The 18,846-nt window shown below is 41.5% G+C and overlaps 1 protein-coding gene across 1 annotated transcript; it reads left to right on the top strand.

Annotated features, from left to right (window-relative positions):
• Positions 1-16,568: 16,568 nt before the first annotated feature.
• On the top strand, positions 16,569-18,350 carry T265_02845 (hypothetical protein; the record flags this gene model as incomplete). The annotated part of the gene is made up of 2 exons (XM_009167189.1): positions 16,569-16,629; positions 18,169-18,350. 2 exons carry the CDS (start codon positions 16,569-16,571, stop codon positions 18,348-18,350), a joined length of 243 nt encoding a protein of 80 aa, XP_009165453.1.
• Between the last annotated feature and the right edge of the window lie 496 nt (positions 18,351-18,846).

Genomic DNA, 18,846 nt, shown 5'->3' with positions numbered 1-18,846 from the left:
ACATCATAAACGAGAGATTCAGCTGGGTTCCAGGTGAGTCTCTCGAAAGAACCAAATTAGTTTGCAGATGAGTGTATATTCGCTAACTCCGAAAGATATCAAGGAGTCCATGATAGGGCAAAAGTTGTTAGATATTTGCAAGCAGTGTTTCGCGAGAGCTGCTTGAGGGGTTTACGGATATCTTAACTGAAAAATGCTGAAATAGCGGACCGTTCGTAATTATTTGTTATTTGGAGGCCTGTGGCAGCAGACATGTTTAGGCGTGTTGAATTTAATCTGCGAGGTATGGCCATGCATACGTAACTCATAAACAGCTTAATTGTGCCTTAACAACACAAATTTAGCCTGTGTATCAAGCAAGCCTTTGGAGTAGTCGGCTGAAACTGCCTCCACTTTGGGCACATAATTCATTTCTTTTAAAATGACGACGCCGAATTCTCTGCCTGGTCTGCTCGCAATGTTCTTCACCATACGCAATGTTGTTATGTGTCCATCTAGTAAAAAGCATAGTTTTGCTATGTTGATGATTAAAACAAGTGGGTGCTGAGATCACTTGTTTTATTTTTTAACCAGGTGTCATTAACAGTAGCGGGATTTATTTCCCTCGGTGTTCGGAAACTGTTTGCAAGGCACTGCGAGCAGTTCTATTATGCTGGGTCATAAACTGATCCTCAGCTAAACTGAAGTTTTGCCACATCTCTGAGAAGTGTTGCGAAAACCGGTTGTTGTTTCTTGACATCATTTTTCCATGGCAGACCAGTTAGATCACGAACGGGTGTTTTCCGAACGATACTGTTTTTGAACACCCGAAGTTTAAACTAAACATATGGGTTCGGAGTGCAGTCACTCAAGTATGCATGGAAAGAGGCACAGCAGATAATGCTTGCACTTGATCCTGACTCTGCTAAAACCGTCAGTTAAAATACCGATAGACTGATAATAAGGTGGTGGTAGCTATTTTCCCCAACAGATGATGACTTTGCAGATCCACGATGATTGCCGCTGTTGATAATATTTCGACTGACAGGACACACACAGAGACAGTTCTTCAAGGACCCGTTCTCGAAGACAACCGTTTTTGGGGCGTTTGCCCAGGAATGCTAATTTTATTATGTACGAATTGAACACCTCTTTGTTTTCCTCATTTTTGATTGTGTGAGCGAATACTTGAGTCGATAATCATTACATTTCTTGCTAATTTGGCTGCAAACCATTTACTACAAGCCGATTTAAACCAATACACAGAAAGTAAGTAGCGTAGTGAGTAGTGTGTTTTCGCGTTTTTACACAATCTGTTTACCTATCATGAATTTCTTCAAGGGTTTGTGAACACTAATTCAGAAGCTCTATCAGATCAATAAGTCAATAAATAGAACCACCTTCCAGTAATCAAATGAATATCATAACAAAAGAACCGAGCTGCCGAAATCTTAGAGGCATCGTCCAATCAAGAGGCCAGTTGAACATTTTCAGCCCAGTGAGTTGTGATTATCCAACTTCCACCAAAGACGGGCACTAATATCTCCCCCCTTTATGTATTCGCGCCTCATTTTCAGTACTATTGTGCTTATTCCGAGTTCGTTTGCACTATACGACTTTTATTCCTGGGGATTATGTATCCAGGTTCCGTACGTGCTTTTAGCTCTTGCACATTGTGGAGCTGCTGTGGTTCATTTTAGAACGATAGACATTGGTAGGTAGTAAACGCACCAGGTGTGCTCATAAAGCATGAAGCGTATAGGTGAAGGGGTAACGAAAGTTTGACCAATTGAATGCAACGTAGTAGTAATATGCATTTTATAAAAATGCAAGAGTTTTAGAGAGATAAATTACACATAACGTTTAACACGCGCCAGCCAGTTTTGACAAGATCTGCTCACCACCGGCTTTCCAATATCTTATTAAATAAACCCACCAGAACAGCAGAATGTTCACTTGTTTTTGGCTATTTTTGGCCAATATCATTTCATGCAGCCCTGTTCCCGCACGCAAACCAGATAATAATTAATCGCACAAGTGAACATGGTAGAATCAAAGGCTTGACTTATCTTCCCTAGAAGGAAGCTCTCCTTTTTCCATGTTATGAAAAGCGCTGGATCGTTAAAGGTAATTACACAAGCAAGCAGCGCATGACCTATTTTAGTGCGTGATTTATCGTTTGCTGATTTCATCATACTTGAATACCATTCCGCATTTGGAAACAACCCATGTGCAATATAGGGCTCGGGTTGCTCCATTCCCGAAGATGAAAAGCCTAAAACGTCGAGCCAGATTAAAATCTCCGGATAGCAGTGTGAAAAGTCTACTATTTGATTGTAAGTTACCGCTCAAGAATACTTGATCTCAAACAGGATGAGTACACAACCAATGTTCTACGCCACAGAGTAATGTCAAATCCTAGGAGTTAGAAGGAAAAATCATGGAACAACTTAGTTTGCCGTTGAATGCTTATAATATTTCTGACTCTACGAGCTTAGGAATTTTGTGCATTGCTTGTGCAGCTTGTTAACGTGCACATTAGGTAGCGAACCGTTAAGCATGCTGGACAGCAGATTTTCATTTGTGACCAGATATGTGCAGCTTGTTAACGTGCACATTAGGTAGCGAACCGTTAAGCATGCTGGACAGCAGATTTTCATTTGATGACCAGATAGAGAAAAAAAACGAAATGACTACAATTTAAGCCTCACTAAAAAAGAATGATTATTCTTGAAACCATAATATATGAGTGTCGATTCCAGGAAAGGCGACTCTGAATGGTTGTCCCGTCATGTAAAGTGTCTACACAAGCGTTCAATTCCAAGAGCCATAACAGGCCAAATACGCCCGTTCCCAAAGGTTACGTTCCGAGGCGTTATCATAATCCATACACCCGCTACTTTTTTCAGGCGGTTTGTTTGGTGAAGTGATGTGGATCCGGTTATACAGTGCATTCCAAAACGTCATTTTAGTGGAGTCTCAGTAGTAATGAGCATTCACGAGGTTGATAAATCATATCGCTTGGCCGGAACAATCATGTGACTTTTATTAATCCATTACAACTGAATGAATCTTGATTGGACCGAATAATGGGCGGACAAAAACAAGCGATTATGTGCATGCAACATACGTGCTTGGTTTGCAAATGGGTGCATTTCGCTAACTTCGTGAATTTTGGGTTGAAATAGAACATAAGGTTGACGGAAAGTGGGGGAGTGCGCCTACCTGGTGAGCCCCGAGAAGTGCCAAACCGGCGTTGGGTTGTCCAAGATTTTTCAACAACCTTATGAGCAGTGTATTTCGTCTAAACATATATCGCGATGTTTCGAATATCGTAACAATTGAAAAAAAAAGCGGCCTGATGCAGCACATTCAGTTACTTGAGAACATCATAAACGATAGATTCAGCTGAGTTTCAGATAGGTTCCTTCGAAAAACCCAATTCGCTTGCAAATGAGTGTAATTCACCAACTTACGGGCTTATTGTCGACGGAAAAGTGGCTACGGAGAGGCCTGGCTCATGGTCAGAACATCCAGTTGGCAGGCAGTCACCTTCAGAATCACTTTCCTCTTTCTTCCTGAAAAAGGTTTTATTGATTTATTGGTAGAAAATCACTGGCCATGATCACTGTCGACTAGTTAACCTAAGATTCAGTTCGTATACCATATCTTTCCAAAGCTTTCTCACAAATCCACAAAATGGTATGGTTATTTCATTTCCTTGGAGAATCTCTACTTCGATTTATAATTGCCAGCACTACAGAATCTAGTCACACTTCGGAAAACGATTGTGGATGGCCACATCGACATGACCCAAGAATAACTGTTTGTTTGAGCCGAAGTTTCATTCATTTGAGGAATGCTTCAGGTTATTTTGCTGAAGCATTTTTCACAGCACATCTATTTTACTGTTATGACGTACATTCTTGACTCACAACAAGGAAAAGTTGTATCAGCCAGATCACATCTCCTTGAGCATCTAATCGAGTAGTTTATTTTTCTCAATACCAGTATTATTTACATTTGGGTAAGCTTCAAATATGACGCTATGTATCTGTGTCGTTTAGCTGGTTCGCTGAAGGCCATAATCTTTTTTGTCGGAGGATGGGATTCCACAACGTTCGTCACATGTCGGCGTCAGGTATGATCAAACAGCAAGGCTCCGTGATATCTGAAGTGGATGCGTTAGTAAATGGAACTTGCTGCGAAAGATAGTACTTTCAGCAAGAGTTACGAGCGTTTTGCCTCCATAAAATGTTGTTGAATGCTCTGCTACTCAGACATTACTGCACGGAGCTTCCATCAGTGTCTAACTGAAGTTTGACCTAAGCTAGATACTTGAAGCGCTTTTTTCTAGTTAGTGAATGGTTTGGTGGAAGAGACTTGCCCAAACTGCTTACTTTCTCGTCTATATTTCAAGGAGCTTAATAATTCAGTTCAATTTATTCACCATTTGAACACTTAAATGTTATGGGCGCGTTAGGCAGGTGGATAAAGGCAGGTGTAACCAACCCTGATGTCGTAGTCTTCAGTACTGACCTCGACAAAACATACCGTGTAAATGGGAATGGAACGGCGATAACACCTGACGTATAGAACGGCTAGGCAAATTTTTAAACTGACAATACCAAATGATGAAGGTCGTGATGGCTTTGGTCACATATGTATCAATTTTCTGACCCGAAATCTGGATATTCTTATGCGGACCACTACCAGGAAAGCTAATTTGGTACTCAACAGTGGATATGTTGAAAATAATAAACCAGTTTTGTGGTAGCCAGGTGGAAACAGATACTTCTCACCTGGAAACTCCACACAACTTGTGACGTCCGGAAATTGCCAGGAATATCAAGCCTGGATAAACCAGAATTCATGGAATTATCCCAACCAGTCTGACTCCGAGGAAGGGGATAAATGTTTCTGAATCCTGCGTCACAAAAAACTTATCGGCAAACAACACATCAAGCACTTGTATAAACCATACTCAACCGATAACCTTCAAATTCGAGTGTACCGATACCAGTCTTTAAGTGTTTTGGAATACGCCACATTCTGTGAATGAGTTTACGATGTCACCTGAGGCCAACTGCTCAAAAACCGTTCAAAGGCAGTTCAAAGTGATATAAAGTATTGCTAATCACGTGACGTAATTATTTGTCTCCCTATTTCTCAGGCTGATTCATTACCCTTCCGGTGACTGCTCAAGTTTCAAGACTGAACTGTTCTATTTTGTACAAAGTCGACTCTACACCAACTGTTTTCTGTAGACGATTTGTTCATATTCATATTCCGGGCTTGTTGCCGAAAATTTCTCTCTTTTTGAACTGAACACCATTTTCCAGCTTAATTTTTCCGATGGCACACTGCCTTTTCTGTGCCACCCTATTTTGCTAACTGCCCAAGGTTCGATCTAGCCGTAAGCCTTTCTTTAATTCTCCTCATGATCTACTGTTAATTTCTCATAGAACAAAGGCCCACCTGTCTATACCGTCTGCCCACTTCCTATTCAATATATCGTTTGCTGCCCAGTTGCGACTACTGAACGAACGCAGGTGAAGTTCCTAGAATTCGGTTTCGGCGCAATTATTACTGACCGTCCGTCGATGAATTAGACTACACTTTACCTGTCATAGAGGACACCTAGGTCGTGCGTTTAGGCCAGCTAACCAATTTCTTGCTTTGAGATCACGGCCTTAGCACAGGATAGTACTAGTACTTTCAATATTGGATGTACATATACTCCTCAAACGCACAAAGTGCACGCTGGATTCTCTGGATCACTTTGTGCCAGTTTCTCTAGATACGATAACTAATGTTAACTCCAAAACAAAGCTGTGATCGGCCTTGGTTTTGACGGTTGCTTCAAACTTCCAAGTAGAGAGCCGTAGCACGACGCAATTGCAGTTCTGACGCACTACTAGGGGCTGCTTAGTTAAACAACTTGTTACAAGGTATTGTGGTTCTACGCGTCTTCTTCTTGCCACGTGAAATAACTGGAGTATAGCGACAACCAGAAAGTTTTAGGTAGTTGCACTCTTCCGTGCAGCACGGTACTCATGTTAAAAAAGGCATTATCTGGTACTTAAAAATTTAGAATGATTATTAAAACTACGCAAACGGTGGGTCATTAATCGATTTTGTAACAGAGATTAACATTTCGTAGAACTTGAATGATTCCACTAAATTTCCATACTGAAGCTCGGATTTTCAACAGGATAGGTGACTCGTATTTTGAACAGCTAAGTTGTGTTATCAGGTATAGCATCATTTTACCTTGGAAAACATTTGGCTGGAACTCTTGTAGTGCATCTGCACAAAAACCTGCATAGAAGAATGGTGAAAAACGCAAATTTGCTAATGAAGCATTTTTCTTACGGAAGGAAGGAATAAAATGCCCCCTAGTTGCCATCTACTTCAATTCGAATCTTATTCAGCCATTATCCAAGTATTATTTTAAAGAGCGCAGTTTAGTAGATATTTTCATTGGTTGCGATGTAAAACAAATATTTTTCAGTTTACCTGGAAGCCTCTTCTCACAGATGATAGTTAAAATTATCTAGCTTAAAAACCTAGGGCAGTTGAAAGGCAAAAGTGGGCCCTAATGATGGATCACCTAACGCAGCATGACCACCGGTTTTATACGCAAATGAATCAACTGTATGCTTTACGTCAGGTGGCAGGTGTCTGTTACCGTCGCCCATAAAGTTGTAGAAGTACAATTAATTCAAAAAACCCCGTTGACAGGCGTCTCATTTTTACACCTGGAAATAATAAATTCATATTTTTGGATTTGATAGGTTCCAAACTTTTCGACATATGTTTCTCACCACATACGCATTCACTGACAGGTGTAGTGGGACGTTCCGAATTGTCCGGAAATTCCCAGATGAATGAGCTATAATGGATTCAGTCTAAGAGAAAAGACGAAGGTTTTCCAGTGGCAGATGCAGCGTTAGGATTGACACAACAATACGGGTTCCTCATAGTGCAAGCTTAATTCTATTCTAGTTTAGTTCACAATTACAGGTACGTTTTAATGCTTAACATATATTCAAATCAGCTTTATCTTGAATAAAATAAATCCAAAAATCCAATCCACAAATGGAGAAAAGGTCTGTTTTTTAATGAAAAACAACGAAGTAAAAATGAACGAGAAGAGAACGACAAAAGAAGCTAAGCCAATAAAAGTGGGCATGTTTCTCACAGGCCATAGCACATTCTCTGTGCATGCTATATGGCAATTATTAAAACAATGACGACGCTCTTCACTATGATATTATACATATACCTCTTTTTCGGTCTTGAATATGTGCTGATTGACAGGACTCTAAACCTAAATGATGATCAGACTGTGAGTAATCGAGTTGTTGTTGCATGTCGTGCTACAATAGCTAAGCTTACTCTGACTCAGGAACCGTTAAAAATTTGTACACTGTCAGCAGCACTCAGAGCCACATTTCCTCATCGAAACAAGAATGTATTGAATCTGTCAAAGGAAAGTTGAATTACCTAGTCTGTGTCTGCCAAGTAGTTTACATTTAAGACCATTACCGAACAGCTGCATCGGTGCAGACGTTGACTGGGAAGTATTTTGTGACAACTACTTTCTCAATTAATTTTTGACGTCAAATTGAGCCGGATGACGGCTCATCATAAGGAGCTATTTAATTGGCGAAATACGGTCTAGTAAACCGGAAAACTAGAGAAAATAAATCTACCGACGGTTGACGATAGAGCGGTTATTTTCGATTGCAACTATGTTTGCTTATCAGTAATTTGAGTCTAAAAGATTCTCAAGCTTGAACTACTGTCAAGTCAGCTAGTCAGAGCCAAACCAGGGAGCATCAGAGCAAGGTTCTTCTTCCACTGAAGACTGTCCGTGGCATAGTGTCAATTACGTTCATTTGATACGCGACGAAACCTCTTCGTTTATTCTCCATCAGCTTATGCCGGAGGTTCCAGAAATTTCACTTACTACGAGATGACCATTGGGGCAACTTGTGCTTAGCTCACAACTCTTTACATCTCCCGGTTGTTACTTTGGGCTTAACTGTCAAGTTGTTTGAAATGTAATTGTGGGTAGCATGGTGTTCGCTAGCCGGCAAAATTGAAAATACATTTTGCAACACCAGAAAAGAATTCTATTCAGATGAAAAATTTTGAACTTTGCACGAGTATTTGAAATTCATCATGCTTAATTTTTTCTGATGCCCGTGGATTATCCAAGATAAATGGGACTTTTAATGGGTATGTCATAAGCTGTCTTCACCGAGTAAACTTTCAGGAGAAACAGAACGTTGTTCTTCACAGCTCACAGAAGTTCTTTACGCGAACCGAAAAATTGAATAGGTTGCACAACAGTACACCCTTGTTTTTAGAAAAACATTTTGTGGTTTACTTACAGTTTCAGGCATGTGTTGGGATTGTCTGAACGGCAGCGGAATCATTGGAATAGCTGTTTCGTGTGTTTGTAGAATGGGCGTTATACCAAGTCTTTAACGTCAAAGCATCTTCCGACTCAACAGAGGCATGGAAACAAGAAACGGACAATGATTCACTCACCTCAATCTGTTTACCAATTTGATCTTTTGGACTCACATCCTTGGTCTGTATGAAAACGCACCAGCGTAGCTTAAGAATACTAAGTGAGTCATGCGGAAAGCAATTAATCACATGCTGACATGGTGGATTCTACAAGATGTCTCTGGTGGCAAGATGCTCCTCTAGTCATTATCCTTCCAGGCCTGTGTCGTTACGATAGTCTCCGTTGTTTTCTAATCGTTGTTTACAACGTGACCAGGGAAAGCCAATATAAGATATCCGGTTTGGATGATCAATTAAACGTTGCATGCGGGTGGCAAACACCGCCAGGAGCCTGTGGGAAAGGAAAAGCTGACAGGCTCCTGGTAGTTGCATAAGAAAATTGTTCTGTTGTCACGCAGAAATAACTACCAAGCCCCTGAAGATTTCCGAAAAGTTGGAAAAACTACCTGAGTAGAAATGGTCCGGGTTGACATGTATTATTCCGTATTTAGATTATTCAGAGTTCATTCTGGAAGTGTGCAATAAAAATGTCTGTTTGGTTTCTTGCTTTGATGTGTTGTTTCTCAACTACCGATCAAAACATCGATGATGGGATATTCAGGTGAACACGAAGTGAATAAATTATTTCCTATCCATACTGTGGTAAAAATTTCGAACTTGTAAGGGTAACTGTATACATTTTTAGGGTCGATGAAATGTTCGTCAAAACATCTGACAGAATGTCATGGCAACAGCCCTGTAGGACCCTCCCTTTTTTCTTCTTAATGATGCCTCTTTGGAATAGGTAAAACCTGAAATTTAGGTAGCTGTGTGTGGTTGCTTACTAAGTGTTCTCCAAGTCCATCATTGGGCTTTGAGTCCTACACTTTTGACCTTCGCAAATAGTGACACGTGATTAAATGCGAATCGCGTTTGGTTCACAAATAGTTGTAATTTTTAGCGGCTTCTTTACCACACGATCCTGAAATAAGTGTGTAAACTGCGGTCCGTCTCATGAGTACATCCTTCTGAGGACAGAAGTATATTTGGAAGTGAATGTTGTCAAACTCTGTGCTCTGTGCATGACCCTCGTGGTCTTGTGTGAAGTAGTAAATCAGAAATTTGGTTTTTCCAGCTTTCCAAATCTTTTGATATTCTGCCACTTCTAGGTCTCTGAATTTACATATGTTCTTGCAAGACAGTGTTAGAAAACGGAAGGGACGGGGTTGTCATCAGCTCTACAGACCTCTTCCACTCTCCTCCGTACAAACATCAGTCGGTTGTGTAAGACGCACAGGAGCTCACTAGTGGCGCTAACAGTCACTGACTGCCAATTCATTAGGCAGAGGTGGGCGAAATCAGCCTCGAAATGCTTTTTTGCATGTCAAAATATTGTAAACGGTTTCTCGTATGAATTTCTTCTCGGCCCTCTGATTAGTCACAGATGTAGACGACTCAGTAACAGGTGAGTATTTGGGTGGCTGAACTAGTTGGCCGCGTCGTACTGTGGACGAAACCGACAAAATTTACCCAACTAAAAGCTCTTTTGCGGACCCGGAAGCAAAGCCCCTTAGTCAGGCCAAGTAATTTACTTGGTACGAAAAATGCAAGGGAATATCCGACCAACCGACTGGATTTTCATGACACTATTGAGTAACTCTCCATCTGAAGACCTAAGCCAATTACCTGGTCGTGTTGTGCTGCGATGATCCCGTGGATCATGTCAAAGGGAATAGTTGCTCCCACAGGCTTTTACCTTGTCGAAAAGCCAGCGAAGCAAACAGGCTCAGGTAGTTCTATGAGACTATCTTGGAGTAAAGTCGTACTGTCCGTTGTGAAAGAAGTGGGAGGACAATAAGGGGCTTCTTCGGACGTTGTACGTTTACCTGGTTTTGGAAAAAGCGATTTTGTTTTTCACGGCACATGGATTGGAACTGATCCCGGTGAATTACCCAATACAGTCAAAATGCACTTAAAACGTTCCAAGACCCAAGGAGATCAAAGTGCATCTGCTGTGCTCAATGGCATGGAAAGTGAGGTATCTATTCATAACTCACCCTCAAGTTCTCTGGCTAAGATACTGCTCCGGTCAGACTGGTAAGAAGCTAGTTCAGAGCAACTCCCCCAAGTTAGCCCCACTGTCTGCTTCTTAGTAAGGCAGACTTACGAGTCAAAGGCTAAGGTAAGAGTACCGGAAACGAGCCCCATCAACTCGCCCAACATCAGTCAGAAGTTTGAGTCAAGAGCTCAGTATGAGGTGTCTGAAACCACTCTGTAGCTCAGGCTGGGCAACAATGTCAGCGTTTCCCACCCTGTCAAATTAATCGATAGGCAGTCTGTTCTGTGACGATGATTCTCGTTCTTTCCGATGCGTATCGCGCCACTGGAACAAGCATCCAAGATTTTATTTTGGTTATCCACTTCAAAGCGCATAGGACGAGATCAGATATTCCACTTTCCATACCTCACATTTGAATGCAATGACTCGTGGTACTCATGGCGTGAATCTTGCGCTCGTTCCCGGTGTTAAAAGAGCCTTATTGGACTGAATTCCAATAAACGTTCGTCTTTGTGCTGTACGGCTATCTGGTTCAATTAGAACACAGGTAACTCTCCGTCGCGTCAGCATGCACTTTGGTGGGCTGCAGTTCGGAATCTGGGAAATATTGAAGTTAATCACGAATACGTCAGTAATTACACACAATCATTCTGACCAACTAAGAAGAATGAACTCAAGGAAGCAAAGTTGGATGGAAGATTCAGTTTCGCCGCTCATCTTACCGACGATGCTGAGTGACTCCGTCATTTGTATGCCGAACACCGTTCTACGCCGTGCTGTTCCTAGACAGTACGGACTTTCAACACAAAAGTTCACCCGACTTACGAAATTGTGAGACAGGAATGACTAGAAGTATTCTTTGCAGATGCGGTTGTGTGCATCTGCACCTCGACATGGGCCTCTTAGGACGGCGATTGGGACAGAACGTCGCAAAAGAACTTGCCGCCGTTGCGAATGTCTTTGCCATCAAAGTGCTTCATTGTATGAAGGAAGAACGAGTGTCACTCCAAGCCGTCAAAATTTGTTCAGATAATTCCCGCCGATGACCCCTTTTCAATTGAAATTTCGAAACATGAGTCAGTCATCTATCAGAAGCTTCGAAGAAGACACTGAGGACAAATGAAACTGGATGCTGTGAAGCCAATTGTGGCCAACAACCTTTTTCTGTGTGTATCTCTGACGGAACCATTACTGCTACGCTGTTTTGAATCTCAGAGGGGCCCCAATAGTCACAGCCTCATCCATAAAGTAGATGACATCCTACTGACCATATTATTCCTTGAGTTTTTACACGACAAAGTATTGCTTGATACCGAAACCACCCCTGGTGTTTCTTTGATACCAGTGGAGGTGCGAACTAAAAATCCACCATCGTGGAACGAAAGAACAATATACGAGGCCGGATATTGTCAGTTTGGAAAATTCCTGGTGAAATTTCAAGAGGTGTTACTAGACAGGCTGTCAGAACCAACACTGGATGGATTAATAGAGCGCGATAAACCCTAGTAAAATCACTGGAGGCGAATAGCATGGCGAAATTTGCAAGGATTCGTTTCTGCAAAAAATAACATCCTGACTTCATCTATTTCTGAGAACAAAGGTGCATCCTGTAGACGATTGGAGAACTGATCAATTTTTGCTGCCGAAAAGTAATGTTGAACCGAACACTTGCGTGAACTGAGAAATAAATGGCGAATTGAAACATGGTGGAGAAATACAGTTGTCCGCTAATCACCGTTTTTTGTAGAACACGAAGAATTTCACAAACGCAGGTCCACTGTGTGCAACTTCTGCAAGAGGTCCGGGCCGGTCAAAAGCCCACACAAGCTCTAGAGAGGCAGACTTGGTTGTTGAAATGATGGATTAACTACTGAAATGTTCAGACACTGGAAACAGAGACCGTCGTATGAATTTCTCCAACTGATCTGTTCAGCATTCGTGGCTGAGTATGTTCAGCGCATGTTCTACGAAGAGAAAGTAGATGGAAGGACAACAATTACGGTTAAACCAGTCTACTTTGTGGTACTCCCAAAGTCGTGGTTCGCATCCCACCGAATCAGATGAATGTGGATATTTCGAAGGAACTCGCTCCAGAGGAACAGTGTAGATTTTAGTTTCAGAGAGTACAAAGCACCAGTGATTTTATATTCTCAGTAAGATACATGCATTGTAAACGCCGCATGTGCAAACATTTGCTTCATGTCCTATTTGTTAACTTTGCGAAGACCTTTGATTTGGTGGCTCAATTTTGAAGTCGTCAGTCTTGTTTGGCTTTTTTAATCATGGATCAAAACTGAAGTAGACATAAGTTCGCAGATTCATTCAGCAACAAGGGAGTGGAAAGTAACTGTGCTGTGGCATCAATTGTATTCAAATTGTGGTAGACTGCGACATGCATGGAGCTTTGGCAAATTTCACAGGGTGGTGTGACTGCTCGCTATCGTCTGGATGGTCACATAACACAAAACACTTTTTAGCCAAGTGGATACAGCAGATTGAAACCTTGTATGTTGCACTTGTCGACCGTTATGTTCTACTGGCTCATCTTGAAGTGGTATCGCAGCTTATAAAGTCTTCATTGGTGTTTCAGCATCCATTTTCGGCTTGAATGTTTCCTAGTAACCTGCGGGAAACTAAAATATGCCCCATACAGAAGTAGGCATCATCGGGATGGCATTTTGTTCAGATTTCTGTCATCGAGGAATTCTGACCACCGACTAAGTGATCAATAAAGGCTTGAACTCGTAAATGTTAACGCGCGGTTTGGAAGGCTTTAGAAACGTGTTTCGAGCAGCCGACATTACATGAAATTACACCGTACAGTGTTACTCTCCACGCATCTGAATCCTCGATTAGTTTAATCTCCAATGTCGGCGAAGGATTTTGCACATACTTTTGTCAGATCGGATCCAGAATACTCAAGTTATTCAGGATGCAAAAATGTGTGGAATCATGAGCCCCTCAGATAATAACAACCTGCGCTGGTTAGGTCACGTGAATGGCATGATAACAGGATGCATCCAAATATAACTGCTATATGAGCAGTTGCAGAATGGTCTGTCAGCGAAAGTAAAACCAAAACTGAGGTATGAGGGGAAACTTCGAATAAGACGAACGGACACATCTTGAATTAGGTTCGGTACCAGACGGTGAAATCTGACAAAACGTTACAAGTAAATGTAGAACAATTCAAAACTCAGACGTTTCCAATAATAATGGGACTAATGGTTCGGTTGTGAAACTGTTGCAGTGCGCAGCTGTAGTATTATCCCGAGGAAGCACGAGGGCTGAGATGCGACTAGGTTGCTCAAGTTCAGACAGATAAAGTCGAGTTGTGGAGGTTGCGTTCGCACGGCGCGGTCACTTAGTTCGCATATTAAACACGAAGCTACCTAGGGCTCATCGGGTCTTGACAGTCAAAAATAATTTACCAACAAGGGTGAACCCGTGATGTTGCTCGACATTTTCATAAGGGATCCATATCGGATACCAGTCGCGAAAAGCTAATCCGTTCTGTAGTTATTTGGTGAAGCACAAACTAATTCAATACTACTCTACAAACTAACTTCGCTATTTCCCTCTTCTCTATCTAGCTGTGTGTGGCAATTTGAGCGTTGAATTGGGCTATCCAGGCATATGCTTATCATATGCTGGTTGCGTTTTTTCTGTTTGATTTTTCCTATGCCTCCGGATCTAGATTTGACGTTCTACCGGTGAAATACAACAACTGCTTTGCCCAGTTCGGTTTTTGTTAGAGAATAAAGTTTTTAAGCCAAAACAAGGGCCCAAAACTTGTGGATGAGAACGTGTCATTTCTCAAAAGTACTTTAGGCAGAAAGCCATCTGAGGAGCGTCGACGTTGACCGTACTGGACAAGTTGCTGCTTGAGTATAAGAAAAGGCAAATATCGTCCTCATCATTATCGAGTAGATTCTAGAGACCGTGTCATCACACACAATGAGGGTGTGTCTTTAACAATGCCCATAGTGCTCATTCTTTTTAAATCCTCTCATCGACATTGAATACGGGTGAAAGGAGAAAGGCCTTCGCTGCGGAGTTGGTTCAGTTTGGTCTGATTCGTCCACTGTCGAACCATCCCTGTTCTCCTGCGGCTGCAACACGGCCAGTGGTGCCTCGGCCAATTTCCGTGCCAGATGCACCAGCTCCTCCACGGGTAGCAGCTTTCTCGAGCACAACCAACTGGTTGTTTTTGTCACCATGTATTGGTAACCAACACTATGCTTCAACCCACTCGTTGACCTTCGCTTGCCACACGGTGGTTGTCATACAATGCGTTCAGCCAAGAGGCGAATTCGGAAAATCTTTGTGAAATAGCGAGGTCATCAAAACATTCAAGTAACCGAATAGGGAATTCATCCAATAGATGAAGAGAAACAACAACTGTTTGGGAGCGAAACTGGAACAGTGTTGAATTCTAAACACTACCCTGAGGTTTTTTTTTTCTGAAATTGTTCTGTCTAAAATAACGCCCGAGTTTTCTAACGTAAAGTACAAAATTTGTTTACAAACCGCTGTGCACCACATTGAAGTTGCACGTCTATTTCAAATTGATTTAAACAGTGCCCTTGAAAAAAACGGTTAGTACTATTACGCTACTATTGTTATAGTTGTCCGCTGTTTCAACTACCAGCTGAACAAGAATGTTTCTTCCGGGAATCTTAGCTGTCTTTCAGATGGATATCAGCTGAGGTTTACTCCGTAACCAAATGCCCTCTGAGAACCAGTGTAATTTACTGCGAAAAAGGGGCGAGCCGTCATTAAATGACCATTTGGAAATGTTTCTTTCATTCTCAGATGATCCAACTTTAGGAGGATCAGTCCAACTTGGATGGTGGTAACTGCTGTACTGCGATAGACGGCCTGAATCAACGACACCATTAAAGTTGTGCCACCTAATATGAGCCAATTATTGAACAATTATTAAATCTCTCTTGAATTGATCGTATTTTAAATTATCTGATCTGATCTTTTCAGGCACTATACGTTCGGCTGTTATGTGAATCTACCATGAAAGTTGAAGCATGGAACTCCGAACTACCGCAGTTAGTATATAAAGTAACGAGGTTTGCGATCCTCCGATCAACTCAACTCAGACCGTTAGTTGTCTTACATCTCTGAATGCGTAGGATCTGACTAATATGGGCCAGAAAGTATAACATATTTGACACGTATAAATAGGTCTCAAACCAAAGACGAAAAACACAATCGGCCAGTCGTGTTCAAAACATGATCTGCGAAAAAAACTACACGGCCACAAGCTGGTTAAAGCGTTGATGTATTTCACGAGCGAATGTCTACACCTACTTACCACGACTCATTCAGGGGATTATTAATTTTTTCGAGAAAAAACGAGCGCCATCTTGAGTATATAATCATTAATCTTCAAGGACTAATTGAAATACCTAAATTATTAAGATCTGAAATGAAATCGACCTTATCAGGTTCGCAAAAGAGAATCAATACACCCATCGATTAAAAAACCTCAGAGGGTATTTTGATTGAAAGGAAGCAGCTGTTTTCCGCAAACATTTTACTTTTATTAACAAAAAATCTTCAATATTGATAAAAAGATTGATTTTCCTTCAAACGGTGTGCCGTGCGTGAACTAACAAATTTTGTTTGTACTTTCACTTCGACCAAATAGCCGAATGAGAATTCTTATCCGGAGATATGACATTCCGATGGACACAAAATGTTTTTCTAATTGAACTAATCGTAACACACCCACTGTTGTTAAACCGCTTCTATTAACAATACAGTGTAGAGATCTGAATTTTTTCATTTGTATCAACTCCAACTATTTTGTATCCATGGGTATCATCCGTGTAGTTCTCTTGGAGAAATTGGATCGACTTGCTCTTTTGGGCGTTGCCACACATGTTCGTGCACAACGACCAGCAAAAAATCCACATCATTCTGCCACAATTGAAGTTTTCCTCGTAGTTTTTTGGTGAGACGGTGGCCTATTTCGCAAGTGTGATTTCGAATGCATGATCCACCCTGCTTTTGGATACGACCATACCTCTATATATGGCTTGGTGTATTAAGTAAATATTTAAACAGATAGAGACTGATGGTTGATCAGATTGTAGTTGATCTACTCGCCGAGCTTAGCACTTTGTTTGCAATGGTCATGTTTGACATGGTTAGTGCGCGCAAACCAATTAACAAGCCCGACGATCAACCAACAACAAACAAACCAGAAGTACACATATTTTGACAATTCGACAAACAGATGGAGAGATTGGTGCTTACTTCAGTGTATCAGAAACCACTGTATTCCGCTTAAGCGCCTCTTTCCTCGCCAAGTGGTTTTCTGATAGTTTGTTGCTGGTAACGGAAGGTTATTCAAGTTCTTCGAAATAATTCTAACCTATCGTCACGAAAATGAATGACCTTGTTAGCCTTATAATGTGTGCAATTTTTTGAGCCATTTTATTTTCATTTATATGTCAGTGTCAAAAGTGTAACAACTGGCTAAGTTGGCTTGGTCCACAGTGTTTTGCATTCCCTCAAATTGCGATCGATAATTGCGAAATATTTATTATAACGCGAAGGATGCGTACTACTTTCACCGCAACCTAAAACTCATTGAGACCGGCGGGATTGCGTTCCAACGTAGGCGTATTTTCTCTCGAATGGGCAACGTCCTGTGTTACAGGAATGCGACGATGCATAAACATCAAATGCGCATCACTCTAACAAACATTCAACTTTACGTCATCAAAATGGTGACAAGTTCTCCTGAACGCTAAGCAAAGTTTAGTTTAGTTGCAAGCAAATGGATGAAGAGGGTTTAAATGGAAAAAATATGCTGCTTACCTTGCGAGGGATTTCATTTTTCCTGAACTTTCAACATTTTAAGGAAGTATCTCCATCAACTTCGGTTTTGCGACAGACTCACCTGGAAACCAGCTGAATCCTTCGTTTATGACATTTCTTAGCAACTGTATCTGCTGCACCAGGCCACCTCATGTTTCAGTTGGTATGACATTCAAGATATCGCAAAATGTGTATAGACGCACTAAACTACTCATAAGGTTGCTGAACTTCTTCGACAGCCCAGTCCATTTGCTTTTAAACTATTCCATAAAAATATGGTGATACTCCTACGTTTAGTGGCATGTCTAGCAGGAAATCAGGCGCAGAATCTTCAAGGATGAATGTTTTTACTGCCTCTTGCACTGAAGTTGGATAGCTGCTTGACGCTCCAAAAAACTTGTTAATATCCTTCTCAGTTACCGGAAAGCGCTCAACCTAATGTGAATGAACTATTAAGTCCGATGTGGAAACCAACCTGTGGATACTGAAAAAAGCACTCAACATTATTGGTGATTTACAGCATGGTGACAGTTTCGTTGCAGTCGCATTGCATTAAGCCAGAAGTTAGACTGGTGTGGGGTCCACCGTTCGCACGACAGGAAACCATAAAATTCGCATTCGTACAACAGTCACGCACCCATATTGGGATGGAATGCCAGAAGTTCTCCTTTTAGGTTTTTTCCGAATTGACCAGAAGTTATCGTTGTTTTGCGTGGTGGCAAGGCCGGAAAGCAAACGTTCCATTTTTTGTCTCGCTTATTCAGTCGCCTTTTGCGACGACTCGCGAATACGGTACAATTTCTTACCTGAATTTCTTCCAGTCTGTCTGATTGATGCTGGACGGTCAACGCCAAACTCAGTTTGTACAGCTATTGTTCGGAAACACCAAAGTAATATCGACAATGTTTTGTCAACAAGACCGTCAGAACAGACAGGAATTTCATGAGGAACCGTCCACATGTGCGACATAACCAAGATAAACTGAACTATGCAATATGGGATCACGAGGCCCGGAAATTTTAAAAATATACTCATCTCTTAGTTCCCCGCTAAGCGCGGATAGATAAAGCTTGATGCCTGCGGCTTAGACAATTGTTCTTTGTCTTCAACTTCTGTGAAGCAAAGCACCGATCCACTTTCGGTTTGGCACTGGTGTCATTTGCACTGAGCATCAAACTTATGGAAGAAATGTGCTCAGAATGGTCCGAGATAGTAGTGTGAATCTTCTCAAAACACTAACACGACCCATAAGATGCAAAAAGCCAATAAAGCCACGCAGTTTTATTCATCTGTTGGCTTCCTTTCAACCCATATTCCTGAGTTTTTGCATTTACCTTCCTCCCAATATCTAACAGATGCTATTGGCTTATGTTTCTCACTGAAACCAACGGAACCAAGATGTGACACATTGGAGGTCATTGAGAAGTGGAGCAATAAACTTT

This window comes from Opisthorchis viverrini, assembly GCF_000715545.1.
Source record: "Opisthorchis viverrini unplaced genomic scaffold opera_v5_37, whole genome shotgun sequence".
Taxonomy (NCBI): Eukaryota; Metazoa; Platyhelminthes; class Trematoda; order Opisthorchiida; family Opisthorchiidae; genus Opisthorchis; species Opisthorchis viverrini.
Note: the sequence above shows the minus strand (reverse complement) of the source record. Positions and strands in the feature narration are given on the sequence as shown.